Source organism: Conger conger, chromosome 1 (genome assembly GCF_963514075.1).
Source record: "Conger conger chromosome 1, fConCon1.1, whole genome shotgun sequence".
In the NCBI taxonomy this organism is placed as follows: domain Eukaryota; kingdom Metazoa; phylum Chordata; class Actinopteri; order Anguilliformes; family Congridae; genus Conger; species Conger conger.
In genome coordinates, this window is record NC_083760.1 from 81,352,029 (window position 1) to 81,374,355 (window position 22,327).

The 22,327-nt window shown below is 41.8% G+C and overlaps 1 protein-coding gene across 5 annotated transcripts; it reads right to left on the reverse strand.

Annotated features, from left to right (window-relative positions):
* Positions 1 to 1,089: 1,089 nt before the first annotated feature.
* On the reverse strand, positions 1,090 to 19,366 carry LOC133126048 (trypsin-2-like). 5 transcript variants are annotated; one of them, XM_061237882.1, is made up of 6 exons: positions 3,749 to 6,490; positions 3,371 to 3,375; positions 3,088 to 3,239; positions 1,936 to 2,195; positions 1,513 to 1,649; positions 1,090 to 1,295 (listed from the first exon to the last, which is right to left on the reverse strand). In XM_061237882.1, the coding sequence occupies exons 1-6, from the start codon at positions 3,786 to 3,788 to the stop codon at positions 1,146 to 1,148; spliced, it is 744 nt and encodes a 247-aa protein (XP_061093866.1). In that variant the 5' UTR covers positions 3,789 to 6,490; the 3' UTR covers positions 1,090 to 1,145. The 5 variants fall into 5 exon arrangements, with proteins under 5 accessions (XP_061093866.1, XP_061093856.1, XP_061093851.1 ...); XM_061237872.1 differs by lacking the exons at positions 3,371 to 3,375; positions 3,749 to 6,490 and adding an exon at positions 18,892 to 19,359 and having other exon boundaries at positions 3,088 to 3,253; XM_061237867.1 differs by lacking the exons at positions 1,090 to 1,295; positions 1,513 to 1,649; positions 1,936 to 2,195; positions 3,088 to 3,239; positions 3,371 to 3,375 and adding an exon at positions 19,254 to 19,366 and having other exon boundaries at positions 4,569 to 7,697.
* Between the last annotated feature and the right edge of the window lie 2,961 nt (positions 19,367 to 22,327).

Sequence of the window (22,327 nt, forward strand, 5' to 3'; positions counted from 1 at the left end):
TTAAAAATGCTGGCTAACACAGACACTTAATTGGCCGAAGTATACAAACACCATGGGTTAGTTACTAGTCAGATACATCTTAAGAACTTTTATTTTGTATAGCGCTTTTTACAAACGAAAGTAGCCTGAACGTCACAAGAGCACGTCGAGGGCGACAATGGCAGGAGAAACTCCTTGACCAGGAACGGGGAAGCCCATTTGGCTAATTGAAAAAGATTGGTTAAATAATACAGGTATAATATAACGTGAAGCCTGGCTAGCACGATTCGTACAGTGAGCGCAGGCTTTAAGGCTCGTTTAAGGCTTTCGGATTTATCATTGCCTCCTGCGTTTATTCCATTGCGTGCACGCCATCTTCTGGTTCACACATTGAACAGTTCAATGGGTTCACATCTCGCCAACGGGCACAACTCTGGGTAAAACAGCAGGACCATTGTTAACGAAACTAATTAGGCAGCCTCCTTATATTTAGCGAGCCAGCGCGAGGTGTTTTTATTGTACATTTAGCCAACAGTACCTCAGGTAATTTTATGTGCTTGACTGTGGCATACACTGTAAAATTCACTTTAGGATACGTTATCATAAACACACTAGAGACGGCTGAAAACGATTATTCGAAATCCTAAAATGAACTAAAAATAGACACATGGCGATATCTACATCGTATCAACTAAATTTTTTTTTTCTCTTACGGTGTCATTTTACTAATACAAACGGTTGGACATCAATCTATATTTTGTCCTGTTGTTGTAATATTACTAGGCCTACCTTGTATTCTTATTCTGGTAGGACCTATTATTGACACTGCGCTTAGCAGATCTCATGTTAATTTTAATTAAATTAACAATTTTGAAAATGGATACACAATTTGTACCTTAGGTTTCTTGGTATTGGCTTTACACAATTGCTGACTGCATATAATGCACTCCTCCAGAAATGGAGAAGGAAAACTACAAATATAAAAATTATTTAATTATGTCTAGAGAAATGTATTTAAGACATTGGAATGAGGGCGAAAGGGAAAGGCAAACCTTCAATCATGTACCACATAGATCTCACACAGGGCAGCAAAGGAACAGGGAGAGCAAGTTTCATTTCAGACATTTATTAAATATCTGGCAGCTTGATTGTCTTGTCTTCCAGTCTCAGTTGCTAGCCATGATTTTGTTGACCCAGTCGTTGTAGCGGCAGACTTTGGCATAAACCCCAGGGTAGCCACTCTCCGCACAGCCGTATCCCCAGGACACAACACCCTGCAGCTCACCATTACACACCACAGGTCCCCCAGAGTCACCCTGAGAGAGAGAGAGAGAGAGAGGGAGAGAGAGAGAGAGAGAGAGAGAGAGAGAGAGAGAGAGAGAGAGAGGGAGAGGGAGAGGGAGAGAGAGCATCAGAAATAATATAACTGTACTAGGAAGAAGCACGGATTGACTCACCTTAATAATGGATTGCCTCACCTTGTATAGATGAGTATCAAATCCATGGAAGGTGTCAGAATGCACATTAACAAACCTGGCAAGAGTCTTTGCCTCCCTCCAGGAATCCAGCACAGAACATGTTATCCGTAATCAGGTTACTGTAGGCATTCTTGCACTGGGAGTCGGACAGAATGGGTAGGTCCAGGCACTGCAATACCGATGCATAATTCACTGGAAGGCAAAAGTGACACCACGCAATGGTAAAGTTATGTTCAAGCCAAAAATATTATTGCGCTCATGGGTCTAAGGCTGAACAGTGAATCTCTCAAATGAGTTTAACTGCTGTAAAGCTCATCCCCCTTCTCATCTTTAGTTAGAATCGACTCAAAACGCACTTCTTTGTGGCAAAAAAAACACGACCGCAAATGTGTCCGCATACAGCAGAAATTTCCATTAACTTTCAACATGTTATGCAGCCTACTGAAGCACCTCCCCTTCTACCCACAAACCCTCTCACCTCCAGTGTTGATCATGTTTCCCCAGCCAGACACGAGGCAGATGTCACCAGCCTGGGCACAGCTAGTCGCCAAGGGAACAGGCTGCACGTACTGATTGAAGATGGCAGGCTCTCTCAGCTTGATGAGCATGAAGTCGTTGTCATGGTTATACGTGCTGTAGCCAGGGTGAGGTATGACCTTCTCGGCCCAGATCCGCTGCTCCGTCCCCTCCTCGCTGAATATGTCATGCTCCCCAAGATGGAGCGCCAATCGAGGAGGACTGGGGGAGGAGCTTAGGTCAAGACTCACCTGCACATACACTCAGTCAGCACTTTAATAGGTATTTATTACATATTTTTTAGACTTCTACTCCACTTAGAGTTCTGATGTGTTGTGTGTTCAGAGATGCTCTTCCACATACCACTGATGTAATGTGCGGTTATTTGCGTCTTCTATTATTCTTCTAATTTATTCTATTATTTGCGAACTCTAGAGACTACCGTGCGTGAAAATCCCAGGAGATCAGCCGTTTCTGAGATACTCAAACCACCCTGTCTGCCACCAACAATCATTCCACAGTCAATTAAATGTTTTCCCCATTCTGATGGTTGATGATCAACTGAAGCTCCTGACCTGTATCTACATGATTGTATGCATTGCACTGCTGTCACACAATTGGCCGATTAGATAATAGCATGAATAAGTAGGTGTAAGAGTAAAAATGTTCCTAATAAAGTGCACGGTGAATGTACATCTCCCATTTTAGGAGAATTTGCTCCATAAAATTGATGTGTGCAAACTGGAAAAATAACTTGGGATCACATCTACTAATTGGGATGCTTTAGACACACATGCTCCTTGTTAGGGACCCCTGTATATTTCTCACCACTACAGATAAAGGTGCGCTTTTTGCACAGGTTTCATCAATGATGCCAGGATTTGCCAAGTCGGATTCAAAAACAGCAAAGACACAGCAGAAGCACACATCGCATAACGAGCGCTACCATACATCAGATTTACATAGGATACAGCTACGTGATATCTGCAGACATGGCCATCATGTCAGCAAACTATCATGGCGTACAGTATAGAAAATGTATAATGAAAATGTTTTAAGGTATAACTCTAAACAGAAGTCAAAATCGGTACGCAGGAACATAACCGATACTCACGGAACGTAGCAGTGGGCCGCTGACACCGCCCACCATTCATTGATCAGAGACGCACCACACCAGCGAGCCCCGTTATCGTAGGTGAGGTACACCTGCCACGGCTGGGAGTGACGGCGGCATTCGTAACCGCCGATGATCTTGTCGTCCTCCCCCTTCGCGCTCCACACTGCCGCACACACAAGTTACGTTCAAACCGCACCGATTCCCCTATAACAGAGCCAACGAGCTAATGCTGAAATTAAAAGAATCACAGAGAGGTGCAATCACTGCCAAAAAGGGCCACTGCCACTCTAGTTTAACAAATTTCACTTTGCAAGCAACGTACACTCAGTAACCACTTCTTTCGACATTACATGACTTCTTGGGTCTCATGCGGGCGTTTGTTGGAGATGGTCTTCTGCATACGACTGTTGTAACGCGTAGTTGACTTACCATCACCTTCTTCCCCATTCTGACGTTTGGTCCGAACCAGAACACAACCTCTTGACAATGTCTGCATTGAGTTGCTGACACACTATTGCCATGATTTGCATTAATGGGATGGTGTACATGCCCAATAATGTTGTTGCAGTGTTAAGTATATGCACGCACGCACTCACTCACGCACGCACGCACGCACGCAGACACACTCATGACTGTGTCCTCAATGTAGTTCACTTACCAGCTGCCACAATCAGCAAGACGAATACAGCGGCCCTCATCTCGGCTTGAAAGTGCAGTCCACAAATGTATTGGGAGCAGAGTCACAACAGGTGTATATATGCACACACTTATATACATGCAGGGCAGCAGAGCCTCTGCCCTTCAGCAGTTGGGGCGAATTATTGTTCATGACAAATTTGACTGGACGAATAGAACACCTATACATAGACTGTTGGGCAGAGAACATAGGAAAAACGATAAAGCTTGGTGTGAAATATTCCATCTGTATAAACTTTTCTTATCCAGTTCGTCCATGACCTACTACAGTGCCAAGGTAATTTGCACACAGCTTGCATGAGACAAACCTCTAGGGAAAAAAAAAAAAAAAAAAAAAAGAATGCTCGTTTGCATTTGCAAGCCCTTTTTACTACCTATTCCTTTACCAATTTTGGAGAAGAAAGACTCCTGGCACATGCTGTCAGCTTTCAGTTCTTTTCACTTTGCAGTCCACCAGCTGACCCGTGAGGTCATTCCCTGGGTGGCATAGGAATTGCCATCATGCCAGAACTCCTACAAACTCCTCTCGGGACAAGCAGTCTGCAACTCCATACTCCTCTGTACGGTGCATTCTCACAATGGACCTCTGCCTTAGCTGGATGAGCCACCCAGCAGTCCCCAAATAACACAAAACTATGAGCGCTATAATAAATAAATACAAATAGAGATTGCTCTCATTGAACATGCACAATATACTGTATAATAATAATAATAAAAAGATTATGTTTCAGATATACCATTGATAATAAACTTTTAAAAAGTCAAGACTTCACACAATATAATACTGGCAAAACCATTTATTGTTTGCAATTTTATCATCATTTTTATGTGTGGATATTAAGCAAAAGCCCAGGAGAAAAGGGTATAACAGTGTCGCTTAACATAATGTTAAATGGAGGTAGCATAAGTGGTTTTAATACACATTATTGCATTCAAGTTTGGAAATGAAATCCAATAAATGCAGCATATGGTAATGCGGCATCAAAAAAACAGCTTACTTTTGTGAGCACAGTTGACTAAAAATACCCCAATCAACAAGAGCTTAAAGAAACTTCTGAACCAACATCTGTCAAAACAAAAATAAAAAATCTTAGTAAAATAAATGGTAGAGGCAAAGGGATTAATTAGTGGTCAGTAAGCAAGGCACTCTAAATGTTAGGCTGTACATACAGTAAAAATAAGTCTACATATGCTTCAAAATCATGAGCATGCAACTTTTTCAAAACTTTGGGCATAAGCTTAGCATTCCAAATACACCTTTTCCCCCCCATTATATAGCTGTGTAAGCAAGCATTTCAGAGAATTAATGAAATCACTGCTTTCATTTCATTTAGTGAGATCTCTTCACCCTTTAACACTGCAACACAACGTCCCATCCCTGGAGTGCCAGTGCAGGGACACACAAGACTTCAGCTGCGATTCATGACCTTACCTATGAATGTAGCAAAATTGGCAGATCACGAACACGACTGCACCAATTAAATCCAGAAAAAAGGTGGCAGAAAAATCCAGAAACCGACATGGCCCTCCATTGTCTACTCCTCTTCCATATGCACACATTCTCTACACTTTTATCATTTTTAGTTTGAAGAATGTATGATTTTCCCAGAAAATAACAAACATAAGGCAAAATATTTATCCATTAGAAATAAGTCACCCGTTTCATCTCATGATTAACCTCACAAATCTAAGCTTTTTCAGAAGAGCACAATGAGTAGAATGCATGCTCTTCACAGGGGAGAACAGGACGGGTGTGAGATAGGTGTTCAGATCAAATCAATTCACCAGCCAATAAATTTATCTTCTCATACATTTATCAACTTCTCATTTATCCCTCCCCAATGTAATTCACCAATTATCACCACTACCACAAAATCCCATGTTAAGAAAGGCCCATCCAAACAAACACATTGACCATGAAGGAATAGGAAATACAATTAACACAACAGTTTCGCCAAGGCACACAGGGCCCTACAGAAATCTTTGCATATATTCCCAGGACCACAAAAATTCAGAAGCTTTACAGATGCAATATTCTGGAACTGTGTCAAGTACATGAGGTAAATCCATCACACAGTGTGATGGCTGATCTACAGTGTTTTCATTAAAAAAACGTTTTTGGGACAATAGCTGAATGTTTCTGAAGGACAGGTCATTCTTTTTGTGTCAGGAATTAACACTGCAAGTGTGCCAAGTTGAAGCTTATTAACACAACTGAGCCACTTATTACAGGAATAAAAAAAAATAATAAGAATAAAAAAATAGCACTCCTGAAGAGCAGCAGGTATATGCTGGTTTTCCTTCTTACTCAGCGAGGTTAATTGCCAATTGTAAGGTAAAAACCCAGCAGATCTTAAGGCTCTGCAAGACCAAGGTTTCAGACCCAGTCTTGGAGTGTCCTTAATGCACAGTAGTATAACATTCATCCATGTCAGCAGCAGGAGTAGCAGCTTTAGGATTCACATGGAAGCCTTTAAATCATTCTGCCCCAATACAATGACCTCTCTGGGGCAAAGGAGAACCCAAGACAATGTAGTTTCTTCAAAAACTTCTGGACATGAAAGTTCACCCATGATGGTAAACGTAATTCTGCAGCATGGCGGGGAGCTCGTTGAGAAAATGTCCCCACAACACGGGCTGAAATATTTTGCACTGGTGGGTTTTGTATGTGGTCGGTAATTTAACTCATCTTCTCAGTTCCATTACTACCAAGCAGCGATTCTCTCACAACTGCCCGCTGGCATGTTTCATATAATGCAGGTGTAACTCTGACTCGTGAGTGAACCAACTGCCACACTCAAAGCACTCAAGCTCCCCCTCTTCCTTATCAACCTCTTCGGCTTCCTCTTCCTCTTCCTCCTCCGCTCGCTCCTCTTTCTCGGACTCCTCTTCCGACCGGTCCCTACCCACAGCTCCCTCCTCTGGCTCCCTGCCCTCCGCTCCCTCGGCTATTTCCATGTCATCCACCGTCATGACGATGAGCTTTTTCAGTTCCGTCACTCTTCGGCCTCCGGGCAGAGGCTTCCCCCCGATAGGGGTCTCGCTGCCTTCTTTGTAGACGCCCACGTGCTTTTTACGATGGGTAATCAGGTTGCCGAGCTGAGAGAAGGTCTTCTTGCACAGCTGGCACGTGTAGGGCTTGGCACCAGTGTGGGTGTTCCGGTGATAACGCAGCTCGGCCGGCACACGGAAGGCCTTGGGGCAAAGGTCACACTGATGCCGTTTGAGGTCGTGCCCCAGCAAGTGCCGGTCAAGTCCTTTCGCGTCCTTGAACCCCTTCGCACAGGAAAGGCACCAGAATGGCTTCCTCTTATGGATACCCTTGTGGGCTATCCAGGTCTGCTGGGAATTAAAGGTCTTGTTACACTGGCCACATTTGTAATCGTTGGAGACATCGTCGGGAGTGTGCATCTTTAAATGGAGAGAGAAACTGGCTTGTCGTCGGAATGTTTTGCAACACACAGGGCAGGTGAAGGGCTCCCGCTGTGGCAATTGCTGAAGATGCATCTTCTGATGATTTTTGAAGGACTCCAGGTAAGAATAGACCTTACCACAGACACCACAGGCATAGACTTTGTGTGAGCTGCCATAGACTGGCTTTTCCTCTTCTGAGAGCATAGCAACTCGGGGGCGAACTTTGAATACTTCTGAGGGATTAATCTCCCAGCCACCGGAAAACCAGGTCTCGTCATCATCGTTGTCATCACCACCTTCACCCTTTTTATCCTTGTCAAGCCCAGATCTTGCCTTTTTTATTTTCGTTCCTTCCTGAACTGGTGGTATTTTCTTAAACTTTTTTTTTTTCTTTTGCTCCTCTTCCTCGTGTTCATGCTGACGCAGGTGGATCTTGAAGGCTTCCCAGCGGATGAACTGTTGCCCACAATCCTGGCATCTCATGCTACGCAGCTTCACTATGGGAGGAGGAAGAAGAAAGCAAAATGAAAAAAGACCAATAGGACCTGATAACTCAGGAGTGCTCATCATTTAAAACCGTTCTCTGAAGGGCACACTTTTCAGGGCAAAAAACAAAACACACAATCAAGTTAAGAATGTTTATTTAGGCATCCGAACAGTACTTGTAAATGGACTTTCATTGCGAAGTAACCTTTCTAATGGCGGCTAAAACGCAACACCAAACGTTATATAGTTTTCAGAATGTTGTAGAAAGAAATGTGTTCCACCTGCCTTTCTGCACAAAAAACAACCAATTTGCGACTTGAAAGGAAAACTGCCGAATGCTATTCAGGGAATAGCCAATACACTTTCAGAAACTGGCTCCAATTGCAACCGACACATAATACCGGTAAACAATTCTGTGCAGACATTGATACCTAACAGTGTTAAACTTTTTACAGTCTTTAATGGAATGCTACTGTACACCCCTATCTGAAAGACCATTACCGTTTTTTTACTACATTTTCTATTATCATACCGCAATATGTACCGAATCATTGTATCCGGATAACAAAGATCAATAAACATTATAATGCAGAATATGAATAGGAAATAAGCAGGTCTACAGTTATCAGTGCCAGTGTGAGGTACAGAGTGAAGAGCTGAATCAAAAGCCAAGGAAGGCAATAACCCTGCCATGTCCTGTCTGAAAAAGGCTAGCAGTCATTGACCACACAGCCAGCCTCATGATCATGGCATAAGTGCGTTAATCGTTGACTGGGTTTGCTGTAATTTCACAGAACTGTGGCCGCATAAGCTGTAACATGATCATTCATCATTTACATTCTGAAATGCAACTCCTAAATCATTGACAAGCTAAGTTAAAAGCATATATTGACAGTGGCTAGTTGCAGTTATACTCAAGAGATTACTTACAAAAATGTTTAAAAAAATGTTACCTGTCCAAAGTTAGAGAATTATGGACTTTTATCCAAATGTAAATGCTAATAGTCCTACATATTGTACTAGAAAAAATTCACCAATGAATTTATATTTTAGAAACTGGTCTTTACTTCAAATCCAATTATATGCAATGCAATTGAAGAGGGCTGGAATTTCTTGATTGCAGAAACACGTGCCAAAGAATGAATCAAATAAACCAAGGCATGAGACATTTTCTTTCCATTACGGCAAAAGGCTTTTAAATGGCTTGTAAAGCACTGTGTGGTACACAGTTTAAGTATTCGGCTACTAATCAACACCGAGACAATCGGAATTCTCAAGGACCAGGACTTACTACTAATCATTGTAATCAATACCTTTCATCATGTATTACTTTCAGTTTGTGGAGAAAAAAGGCTTACTCTAGAAATGTATTAAATTTTACACCATCATATGAAGATCAGACTGGCAAATGGTTTAGACGTCTACATTTAAAAACATTTCAAGCAAAACACATCTAAATATTCATCATTAAATACTTCCTGATTTCAAACACTACATTCTTGGCTGTGCTTGAATAAATAAGCCTAGGGTATATACAGAAAAATGCAATTATGTGCCTGGGAAGAAAATAAAATTAAAACCACAAAAAGAAAATGAAACCACTAAATTATTCAGATTAGACAAAAATTTGCAATAAATTATGGAACATATACACACAAAAGCAAATGCGTATTTCAAATGCCTGCAAGACTGTAGTGAAAAATAGGGACAGCGAACATAGTTTTCTTATTTTATTTCTAGGATCTAAACTACTTTAGTTATTTTTAGACCACAAATCACTATGTTAAAGCTATTCACACACAATACAAAATAATGTGGGAAATTAGATTCAAATGTACTAAGAACTTTGGTATTACATTTAGTGACAACTTTTCAAGTTTCTGTTGATTTTATAAAAGCAAAGTTGACAATACAACATAGTAGTAATATCAGCTTTCATTGAAGTGTACAAAAAAAAAGGTAGAACCAGTATAAATAAACAAACCAATAGGGTGAATCGTCAGCTATAACCACATGAATGAATGTGATGACACCATCCGAGTAACAACTGGCTTGAAATCACTGTGTGCAGATCACTGAATGATCTGAACAACTGAATAGTTGCAACGACTACCCTCACTGCACTGAAACCCACATGACCATCTACACCACACCCTTTTTAAATACCATTACCACTCTTCACAAAACAGCTTGTTTCCTGTCAATTGAAATTGCAAACTGGAAAATAAAGAAGTGCATCCAATTTTAATGAGGGCACATTTTAAAGACAGGTAGAGTACTGTGTTTCCACCTAAAGACTTCTTTCCCTCTCACAAGTCCTAACAGAAACCTGTTTACTTAATGCAGGTTTATAACAATTCATAAAGCAGAAGAATAAAAATATATAGAGCACCAGTTTTGTATGAATAAAGACAATGAATTAAACTTAAGTTTTTATATTTAATATTAATGTTTTTAAGAATCAAGATTTGCAGCTAACTTTCTGGAGGGCACCTGTATACAGTACATATGCAAAAATGTATTTTAGTAAATGGATTTAGGCATAAGTCCAGTTCAAAAGAGAGCCTGAGAAAGAGGAAAAGTTAGTTTACTATGACCTGAAGAAGGTATTTAAGAACATCCGCCCTATTTTACATCGTAGTTGCATACTTGTTAGAAAAGAAATCCACATGACTGTCATGATTCGGGGTGTTTCAGAATCCCCAGCAAGTCAACTTTCTCTTGCAAAAACTATGAACAAAATGAATGAACAAAGGAGAAGCTGCTTGAGCCACAAGAGTTTAATTCGAGCTGAGGCTCCAGCAAACAAGTGGAAAGTCAGCAAAGTCCAAGCTTCTCAGGTTAAATAACTGAATGCACCACATCCTCACTGCAGTTTCCCCAAAATGTATTTTCTGTGAGTTTGCAAGCCAAGTTCCAGGTATAAGTCACACAAAATGGCTCAGTATTGTCCACTAGCATGCAAAATATAGTGCTGGTGAAGCTCCACTTCTCTGCTAAACGTGATTCCACAGTCAATGCAAGTCAGTCCATTGCCATCTCTTGATTGATCTATCAAGACTGAGTCCCCACCATTTTCATTCTGCTCTTTTTTGTCACTCATGCATTCCTGGTGATGGTCAATGAGCTCATGGACCTGGCTAAAGGTTCGAGGACACAGGGAACAACGGTAGGGTTCATCCATGCTGTGCAAGGCCTGGTGCTGCTGAAGGGCAAGGAAGTTCAGGAATGTCTCTTCACAGTGCGGGCACTTGTAATGCACAGGCGAGTCCTCAGAGTTAGGACCAACCTCAGTGGGTGCAGAAAAAGTGCCGAGTCTATATCGTAGGTCAGCTGGAAGGCGTCGACGGACCTCGTCATGCCATACAAGATGCTGCTGGAGCTGCGTCTCTGTCCAATAGCCACGGCAGCACAGTGCACAACAATACGGCCGGCTTTTGGCTATGTCCTTATGAGCTTCCAGTCGGTCAAGACTGGGGAAAGCTTTGCCACACTTCTGACATTTAAAGAGCCATTTATACGTGTGCTCAAGGAGTGTAGGTGGTGGTAGTGGGTCCTGCACCAGTGCCTCAGCAGATTTTATTTCCCTCTTTGCCACTGTACACACTTTCCTGTGATTATAGAGTGCCCCTTGAGAACTGTATCGCTTCTCACATCCAGGACAAATGAAGGATTTGGATGCAGCTATAGAGCCCACAGTCTTTCGGCTTTTGCGATGCATCTGCCATCGATGTGCCCGTAAACCTCTAGCCTTGTAGAAACGCTTACTACAGTCAGGGCAACCATGTAGCTTGAGTTTAACCTTCTTTGAGGTTATAGATGTGGGCTTCTCAGAGTCCAGTTCCCCATGTTGGGCAGATTCTTCACCTGAATGGACCTGGGAATTATGCTTCAGCATATCATTCTTTGAAGAGAAGCTCAGGTTACACTGGACACACTCAGAGATATCGGCATGGTGAGTCTGGTAGTGGGTAGCCAAAATAGAGGAACGGGAGAAACTCTTCTCACATTTTGGACAGGATAGATTGCTCGTTGAAGGCTTGCTATTGGACATCTGAGTGGACTCATGAGAAGACTTGGGCTGTGTCTGGGCTTCGGGTTCTGGGTGATGCATTTGGTGTCGTCGAAGAACACAATAGTAGAAGAATCCTTTTCTGCATATGTTGCAGCGATAAGGACCCCCATTCACAGTCTTGTTCTTGGAGGTAGGCATATCAGTTGATAAAGTGCTTGCAAACTTTTTATCAGTGTGCCACCTTCTGTGTGTCCCCAGAGCTGAATTAGTGCCAAAGCTCCTCCCACATTCTGGACAGATGTACAGACCTTTAGTTTCATTGGCCTCTTTAGATTTTGTCTCCTGAACTACAGCGACTGGAGAGCTTGAAGTGGCTACAGCAGTCGGACTCTTCCGATGAATTCTCTTATGAAAATTCAGAGCTCCAACAACAGAAAAACTTCTCCCACACTCATTGCATTTGTATTTCCCACCATCTAAGGACCTTTTTGGAGCACCCAAAAAAGATTTTGAGTCTTTGGACACACACTGTGCAAGCTCACTAGTTTGTTCAGTGACCTCATTGAGGCAGCCACTGTGTTTTTTCCTGAGGTGAAGTTGCAATTCTCTGTCACTAGAGAGACGGGCACGACAATGGGAACATTGAAATACTTGAGCCTTAGTCTCAGATTTTGATGAAGTAAATGGATATCCAGTCTCGTAGCCATGGCTCTTCATATGGAACTGGAGGGCCATAGCACGAGAGAATCTTTTTCCACAATCAGGGCAGCTGTACGTATTCTTCTCAAGCTGCTCCATCTGATGTTCAAAAGATTTCACCGGTGGGGGTATGCTTTCAGAGTCATGCACCTGCAGGTGCTTGAGGAAACAGGTGAGTATGCGATAGGACTTCCCACACACCGGACACGTGTGGTTCATTTGTGGCACAGAGCAATGTCTCTTCATGTGACAAGCCAAAACCCCTCCGTGACGGAACCGCTTACCGCAAATGGGGCAGGTAGGCCTCTTACTAATGGAACGGGTGTGGCCATTGACAGGGGCAAGTTCTTCAGACGTGTCATTGCTTTCCTTGACTTCTGTGCAACGCTGATTTTGCTTGTGTTGAGAGAATGCTCCAAATGACCAAAATCCCTTTCCACACTGCTCACAGTGGTAAACCTTTGGGCCAAGTAGGGTCTTCCTAGGATTGAACACTTCCTTTTTAACGCTGGTTGCTGCATCACTGTTGTCTTCGTCATGATGGCATGTTTTTCGATGGTTACAAAGTGCACCATAACTAGAGTAGGCCTTCTCACAACGTGCACACTTGTGAGTTCTATTTGGCTTTGCGTGGTGCTGCTGGTGAGACTGCAAAGCAGATGCTCGAGAGAACCGCATCCCACACACTTCACATTTGAAGTTCTTCTTCTGCAGCCCTGCAAGTTGATATAGCAAAGATTTATAAGGTTTTGGATCCTCATGCTGCCTCATGTGGTTGCGATGTGAGCCAAGTGTGGTACTCTCCTTACCACACTCACCGCACTTAAAAAGACACTTTTTCAAATAAACCTGTTTGGGAGCACTGTGGTTCCAGTTTTTCACGCTTGCAGCCCGCCCCATTGGTCTTCTATGCCACAGCCTGTGACAGCGTATAGCATTGGGACTGGAGAACATGCGACCACACTCTGGGCAATCAAAACTCATCTTTTGTGGTGGAATTTTCTCCTCCCCATCTTGTTTTGCCTCATAGTTGATTTCTACATCAGCATCTGCCTTTAATTTCAAAGGAGGAGGTGCCTCATCTAACTGGTTCAGGGGCACCGTTGTTTTTTTTGCTTCTTGGTTTGATTCACAGCCCATCTCAGGTTCAGTTTTTGACTCGGACAGTGGCTCTGGGTCATGGTCTTCCCTGAAGGAGTCATCTGATCCACTTACACTTATAACCTCCACAATTAAACCCTCAATTTCATTCTCATCCACAACTGCATGGTCATCGGCTTCATTGCAGCCAGTGTCTTCGCCAACCTGATTAGCTTGAGGGGTTTCCTGGGAATAGACCAGGGCTCCAATCGCAAAGCTTTCAGGCTTTTCCTTGTCACACAAGTACAACTTCTGAGGCGGAGACAGAGACGCTGGGGTGGCGACCGGTTTCTGGGCCGCCTTCCCAATGGCATCACCAAAAACATCGGTATGACAAAGCTGATGGGACTGAAGTGCCGTGGCCCTCGAGAAACGGCGCCCACAGTCTTGACACTCAAATGCCTTCTTCTTGAGCTGGCATACCTGATGCAGAAAGGATTTGGCTGGGGTCTCCCCACTGTGCACTACCCTCTGATGCTTTTCGAAGAAGGTGAGTGAAGTAAAGACCTTCCCGCATTCCTCACATGAAAAGGACTGTCCACTGCTGCGATTTTTGGCCCGCCTGATATGCCAACGCTGATGGATCTGAAGGGCAGTATGCGTCAGAAAGCTCTTGTCACATTCAGAACAACTAAATGGCTTCTTTGTGTCCTCCTTCAGCTTCATCACGGAGCATTTGGAATGAGAGGAGAAGCGCTGGTGTGTACTCAAGCCAACGCTGGTGCTGAAGGCGCGCCCACATTCATGGCACTCGTAGCGCTGCTCATGCTTTTTGACTCCTTTGACTGCCGCATCTCCATTTTCAACCACGGGAGGCTCCGGCGTAGAAAGAGACTTCTCTGCACCACTGTTGCGGGACTTGATCAGTTTGACCTCATGGCAACGACGGTGAGCGTCAAGCGCTGAAGCACGGGAGTAACAGCGGCCACAGGTGGGGCACTCAAATGACTTTTTCTTGAGGTGGGCCAACTGGTGGAAAACAGACTTGGAGGCCAGTTTGTGTGAACGTTGATGGTTGAGGCAGAGGCCGATTGAAGAGTAGGTCTTGCCACAGTATTGACATTCAAAAAGACGTTGCTTTGACACTGCTACTTCGGCCCCTGGTTCCTGTTTGAGGGCTTGGGTGCGGTGCTTAAGTTGGTGAGTGAAAAAACCCCTTGAACTCGAGAACTTTCGGCCGCAAACGGCACAGCACAATGTTCGGTGGCCCCCATCCTCAGAGACCAGCAGATCATCCCACTGCGCATCCGAGTCCAGGCAGACTATAGGGCCATCATGGATATGTTCACGTTGGTGCTCCAGGTAGGCCTCCCTCTGACCAAAGCCTTCACCGCAATCCACACAGCGGAAAAGCCAATCCCCTAAAAATAGAAAGGGGAAAATGGGAGGTCAGGGCCACTCCTGCTCTCAAAAAAGAGGAAAAAGAAAAAAAATTATAAAGCCATGAATGAAGAAATAATTGGAAAAATTAAATACAAACTCTTTCCAACCCCTCCCCCCTTAACAAATTACATCCACATGTTTATGAGAAGAACAATTTATTTCCATTTCTTGGTACAGATTTTTAAATTCTGGGGGTACAAAAACAAAAACAAAACAATCACTAACAAATTCACACTGTGACAGTACCCTATTTTTAGTTTGACAATTTTTTTTTTTCTAAATTGTAAAATAATATGCTCATACATTACCAGAATTCTCAATTTGGTCAAAGTAGCCAGCTAAGAGGTCCGAGGTCATGCACCCCCAGAGATGCCCATTTTGAGCCACAAGGGGTCAATTTGGTGACCTCTGGAGCAACGTGATAGTTCATGCATTCTAAAGCTAGCTGGCTAGCCTGTTCTGATCTTTACTAACATGCAGAACACACAGCAATATTTTATTTTAAATAAATTTGGCATCTCCAAATTTATAATATTAAGACAACAGTTGGTAAACTGTAAAAATACAGTTTAGGCAAGAGCTTTCACTTCCAAAACTCTAGCACACGCATACACACGCAAGCTCACACTGACAGGAAAAAAATGCGTGCGACAGCCTCCAGGCTAAATTTGACTTTGCCTAATCAACCTCAAATGCAGGCTACAGTGAAAGTCCAAAAAAAAATTTACTTAGAAATATAATTGCCCCTGTTGCCTGTTACTCAGAGATTACATGCAACAGGTGCAGTTCCATTTCCATTCAAGAAATTAATTAATTCTATTTATGATTTTTAAAATGTCCAAAATGTTCTTCAACTAACACCGTTGGCCATTGAAAAATACATTGAACCACAGGCTCTTTGTATGATATAGCAACACTACGAACATAACAGTAGCTTTTGTATTCATTTTTCACAGGCCCATTTTAATTGAAAGGATGTATTAATACCATTACTGCCATTATGATACCAAGAAAGAAATATGCAGCACATGACAGAATCTTATGACAGAAACATGATGGACATATGAAAAGTAAAACTGTTCTTCAGCTATGTTTTAGGCATGTAATTCGATCCGAACAACAATGTACAAAAACATTTCTGGGATTCACATTTATGCGTTTAAAGACTGAAAAGCAGAGTCATAAATTTGTCCCCAATTTAAAAATAAAATAAAAATAAACAAACATTGAATGAATGCCCACAAAACTACCAAGTTATCAAAATTAAAGCAGTTCTGCAAAGAGTGGACTGTAATTCCTCTGCAGTTACAGACTGATATCAAATGATGAAATGTGTTTTGTGTACTTCAAATCCCTTTGTCTAAAATAAGGTTTTGTTTAAAGATCCAAAACCATTCAGTGCGGTAATGCAACAATGGAGCAAATCGGGAAGGGGGCAAATACTTTCTCAGCGCTTTCTTCTTAGCCAACCAGCTAGTAAATACTCACGGGAAGACTTCACAAACAGTTCATCTTGAGGTTGATAAAAATGCAATCCCATTCAATAGAGGAATAAATACCCATTCAGGTTTTCGGAGTGATACAAAACATCCATCCATCCATCCATCCATTATCTGAACCCGCTTATCCTGAACAGGGTCGCAGGGGGGCTGGAGCCTATCCCAGCATACATTGGGCGAAAGGCAGGAATACACCCTGGACAGGTCGCCAGTCCATCACAGAGCACACACACCATTCACTCACACACTCATACCTACGGGCAATTTAGACTCTCCAATCAGCCTAACCTGCATGTCTTTGGACTGTGGGAGGAAACCGGAGTACCCGGAGGAAACCCACGCAGACACGGGGAGAACATGCAAACTCCGCACAGAGAGGCCCCGGCCGACGGGGATTCGAACCCAGGACCTCCTTGCTGTGAGGCGGCAGTGCTACCCACTGCGCCATCCGTGCCGCCTGATACAAAACAATGAAACCAAATTAACACATTATTTTAAACTGAAGTTATTTTATAAATTGATCAATGATGTACGCAAGAATAGATTTCACCCAGTTTAAAAACTTTAATAATCCAATGTGGTTATACTGGTAACTGCAATTGGACTCTTCCATTTTAGACAAAAGGGGTGTTACAGGTATGTAAAGATGTTTGAAGATAGGAGAGTTGGAAGTGGCAAAAAACTAAACCCACCAAAGTACAAAAGCTAAATCTTTCTAGAAAAATCTATTAAGCATGTAAATTCAATATATCCAAAGTAGAGGATTGGGAGAAATTTATGACATTGGTTTCCATAAAGGATGTGCACAGTTATTTGTATAACCAAATATCCGAACGGGGGTCAGTATTTGGTTACAAGCGTGAGTGAAATTTTGGTTAATCTAGGCTATTTTATTACACAGGGGTTTTAACAGCATTTCCGATAACACAAAGAAATCCCAGAGGAGCAGGGTGCCTTCACTAGCTGATAATATAATATATAATAACGTTACATGTCATATTGAAATGATTAAGTATGTTTACAGTTTTCTGGTAATCTAGTTCAGAAAATATGTTCCTTCCAAGTTACGCTGTCTAATCATGCGCTTTATTTTTTACTTTTCTGTGAGTGATTTTGATCTTTATGTGTGTGAGATACGTGTGTATGTATAAGCTACTGGATGCCTAAAATTTCCCTCGGGATGAATAAAGTATCTCATCATTATCTACCAGCACTCTATCTACCAGAAATTGAAAAAAATTCAAGAGGCACTGTGGTGCATGGAATGTATTCGGCATGGAATGTCCCTGCTCTTTCCCCCAGACAGCTCCAATTTTAGGGACCAGTAACATCAGTTCAGGATTTCAAAATTCCGAAAATGCCCATTATGCTCATTATAATGCCTGGCCATGGCTGGTCTTCCTCCCCCATCCAAATATGGTCAGCCTGAATTGTTTCTCATGCAAAGTAGCTGCTCTTTATACATACTTCTGTGTGAAAAATACATTTGTCTTCCTTTTCACATTCAGAATGATTCGGTGGTCAATTATATTTAATAAATATTAATTAATAATATAACAAAGATATTATGTAATAACGCTGGATTAACAAAGGTTTTATATGACATTCTTCCGCAGCAAACTGCAACCTCAGCAAACTGTTTACAACATTTAGATACCTGCAATCAATGAGCCAGCAAGAGAGAAAATTCTGATAATAGGTTAGTACCAAAAGTATAATTGCAATTAATTTTAAAACTAATAAAGCGCTTGCAATTATTGCTCTTGTGTCATGTTAAAGAGCGTTCAACCCTTTCACTCACTTTTGGTTTATGTCAAGTGGCCACTTTTTTTAAAATTCTTTTTAATTTTAGGTCTATAAAAATCGCAGATCGAACCGAACGCGCCTCAGGAGACGATGTTCGCCCTTTATACTCTCGCGAGACCCGCACAATAGAAAAAACACCCAAGATATGCTAGCTATGCTGCTCGCTAACAGCACAGAATAAAATAATAGCGGGCTGCGTTAAATGGTACAGACACACTCGGCTATACGGCAGTAATACCATATTGGTATATTACATCAAATATATTTGTTTTGATTTAATCGCCGAATTTCGTTTTTAAGAATGCTTAATCGATGATGGACATCAAGCTAGCTAGCTAGCTAGCTAACGTTAGCTAGCCAAGAAAAAACGAGTCGCTCGCAAAATAGCTCGCTGACCCCAAATGATGTTAACAAGCAAAGTTTTGCAGCAAGATTTGCGGCATGTGTAAATTGTAAAATACCATCCAATTTCCAATAAATAGTTACTGGATGCAAGCAATAACAAAATAATGACGAAAATATTAATACCACATTTGGGACTTCCTTCAACAATTAGCTAGGTACTGCTAGGCTAGTTGTAGGTTATGCTACACTGCTCTACCAGCAACGTTATGCTTTAGCTAACTGGCAAACATTATAAGAGTAAAGATTGAAGTCACTCACCGTCTACACTTTCATTGTCTCTGTCAGGTTCTTTGTTTTGGGTTCTCTCCAAACTGTCGTCGACATCGACTAACTTTATCTGGACAAACTCGTCGTCCTCGATGCGTTCTTCTTTGATTGCTATGGCTGGGGCAGCGTCCATCACTGCAGTTTCGTGGTGACGCTTGGTTGGTGTTGGTTCGGCGTGGCTTGAATCTTCGTCCTCACTTGATTCTTCCTCTTTAATTATTTTGGCATTTATATGTAGCGGGGACACAACAGCCTTCTTGACACCTGCTTGCTTGTTTTTAGCGGATAACTGTTCTACGTTTGTCTCTATACGATCTCCGTCTGCCGTGTAAACAGCAGCCATGATGGCTCACCTTGTTTCTACGCGCACCACTCAACTTGCTTCTTCTGTACACAGCACGGACTAGGCAACAGAGAAAGCGCGGCCGTCTGGTCCCAGGAAATTACGCAGAAATTACTACTGACAACTTCCTTCGTAGTGAAACATGGCTACGCGTTATTGTATAAAAAATAAAAGGCAAAAACATACAGGTCTTGCATACATGAGTAAATTGGCTTAAGTTTTAAGTTGGCAAAACGTTGGGAATCCGAGAATAATATATACATAAATATATTCACGTTTTTCTGAAATTGTAAACGTCTAATATATTTTACCTTAACGTGATCACGTGGTTGTTATTGACGATTGCTTGTTCGTTCTGTGTATTGGTCACAAGAACAATATAATAAATAGCCTACCTGCTATTACCCAATACAGAACCTCACTGAATTTAAAAAATAGTTTTTAGGCCTATGTGATTTGCTCAAAGCAACGCACTTTTATAATAATATATAATCAGCTATTATAGAAAACGGTTGTGTTTTCGGCATTGTAGTAGAGCGAAGTGAAGAAGTTTCAACCATTAATATTTAGCAATAGCCTTGAATTTGTACTCATGATGATTGTGATTGGTCACATGTTGGCCTACAAATTGTAACACTTATTAAACACTTATTGGCACCCCTGATAAATATGCACAAAAATACTAAAACACAAAAAGAAAGTTATTGACATAAGCTTTATTTTCCAACATGTGTAATGCTTTAGTTGGAATCAATCAAGTCTTACAATACTTTGTGCAAACACCCCTGGCAAAGATGACAGCCATGAATCTTTTCATATAGTTTGTGTTAAGGTTAGAGAACACAGCTGGAGGGGATTTTGACCATTACTCCATGCAGAAATTTTCAGGATCATTAATATCCTTGGATTTGTGCTTATGGGCTCCTATCTTCAGTTCAGACCAAAGGTTTTTGATCAAATCAGGAGACTGAGATGCCCATTGCAGAGCATGGATATTGGCATTTCCTTATGGATTTAATGTCTGGAGTCATTGTCCAACAGGACAATCAACCAAGGCCTAAGTCTTGCTTCCTAGCAGAGACAACCAGATTTTATGCCAAAATCTCCTGGTACTTTGCTGAATTCATTGTGCCACTGGCAGTAAAATATCTACAAAACATCAATGAGCCACCTCAAAATATGCAATTCTTAAACTGTGCTCCTTGGGTTCTTAATGGCATCTCTCACCATTTTCCTCACAGTCTGTGGGAACACCATGCACTTGTGTCCTCTTCCTGGCAAGTTTTCAACCATTCTATATGTTTTCCATTTTTGTATTATAGGCCCTACAGTGCCAAGTGGTATTTTTAACCATTTATGTATTTTCTGTAACAGACTTGTGACGGTCAATTACCATCCATCTCTTCTGAATTGACAGTTCTTTGGCTTTTCCCATGCTGGTTTTCATTAAAAAAAAAAAACCTTAACACTTAAAAACATTTGAAACATTACAGTAAATTTTTTGAAATAAAAGTATACACTCACCAAGCACTTTATTAGGTAATTATTGCTTGACTTCTACTGCTGTAGCCTATCCACTTAGAGATATGATGGGTTGTGTGTTCTTCTGCATACCACTGTTATAATGTGTGGTTATTTGCCTTACTGTCACCTTCCTGTCAGCTTTGACCAGTCTAGCCAGTCTCCTCTGACATCTCTCATTAACAAGGCGTTTCTGTCTGCAGAACTGCTGCCCACTGGATTTTTGGTAGTTTTTTGCACCATTCTTTGCAAACACCATTCTTAGAGACTAGTGTGCGTGAAAATCCCAGGAGATCAGCAGTTTCTGAGATACTCAAACCACCAACAATCAATCTGCCACCAACAATCACTCCAACAACCATTCTGATGGTTGATGTGAACATTAACTGACCCGTATCTACCTGATGGTATGAATTGAACTGCTGCCACACAATTGGCTGATTAGATAATCACATGAATAAGTAGATGTAATAAAGTAAAATGTTCCTGATAAAGTGCTCAGTGAGTGTATATTGTTCCCATATGTTTGAACATAACATAGGTTGTAGATTATTATCTGTGTTGTTTATTTTATGCAGGCTTTTCTCTTCATTTTTATTAAGGGTGCCAATAATTCGAGAAGGCGGCACGGATGGTGCACTGCCGCCTCACAGCAAGGAGGTCCTGGGTTCAAATCCCAGTCGGCCGAGGCCTCTCTGTGCAGAGTTTGCATGTTCTCCCCGTGTCTGCGTGGGTTTCCTCCGGGTACTCTGGTTTCCTCCCACAGTCCAAAGACATGCAGGTTAGGCTGATTGGAGTCTAAATTGCCCATAGGTATGAGTGTGGGAGTGAATGGTGTGTGTACCCTGCGATGGACTGGCGACCTGTCCAGGGTGTATTCCTGCCTTTCGCCCAATGTATGCTGGGATAGGCTCCAGCCCCCCTGCGACCCTGTTCAGGATAAGCGGGTTAGGATAATGAATTAATGAATGAATAATTTGAGATCCCACTGTATATGTTACCTTTTCATATGAATTATATTGTTCAGGTAGGCCTGGAACTTATCAACAATCAGCCTGAAGAGGCCTCCAAAACACTGGCTGATCATTGTTTTATCACCATTCATTTAAGGTACAATAGGTAATTTCGGACTCCTAACGGTCTGCAGCAACAAACACTCTCAAGCCACAACACTGTTTATCCTTTCCCTTCTCTGTGAATGTGCTGACGTTGAAATGCCATTGGCTATGGCAATTAGAACCAATTTTCAACCAATGAGCTTGAATTACTGTATAGCTGTACTATGTTTTGGTACAGAATGTCTGAAACCCGAATTTAAGGACTATAAACACAGGCAAAGAGTGAGTCAACATGTCAGTGAGCCTTTTTCAATGATAGGAAGGGATTTACAACGGTCTTATAATATTGTACCTTTAAATTACCTACAACCTATAAATAAACAATATGAACTAAAATGGAATTTCCAGTGATTATCTTAGCTATATACAAAATATATTTCCCATTAGCAACTTCATCAAAGTGTAAAATAAAACATTAAAATATTTTGGGCACCTCAAGGCATCA

Coding starts and splice junctions, on each gene's coding strand:
- LOC133126048 (XM_061237852.1), bottom strand. CDS start 19,243: ATGGCTGCTGTTTACACGGCAGACGGAGATCGTATAGAGACAAACGTA. Junction 14,902..18,891: donor AGACAATGAAAGTGTAGACG/GTGAGTGACTTC, acceptor TTCTATTTTTAG/GGGATTGGCTTTTCCGCTGT.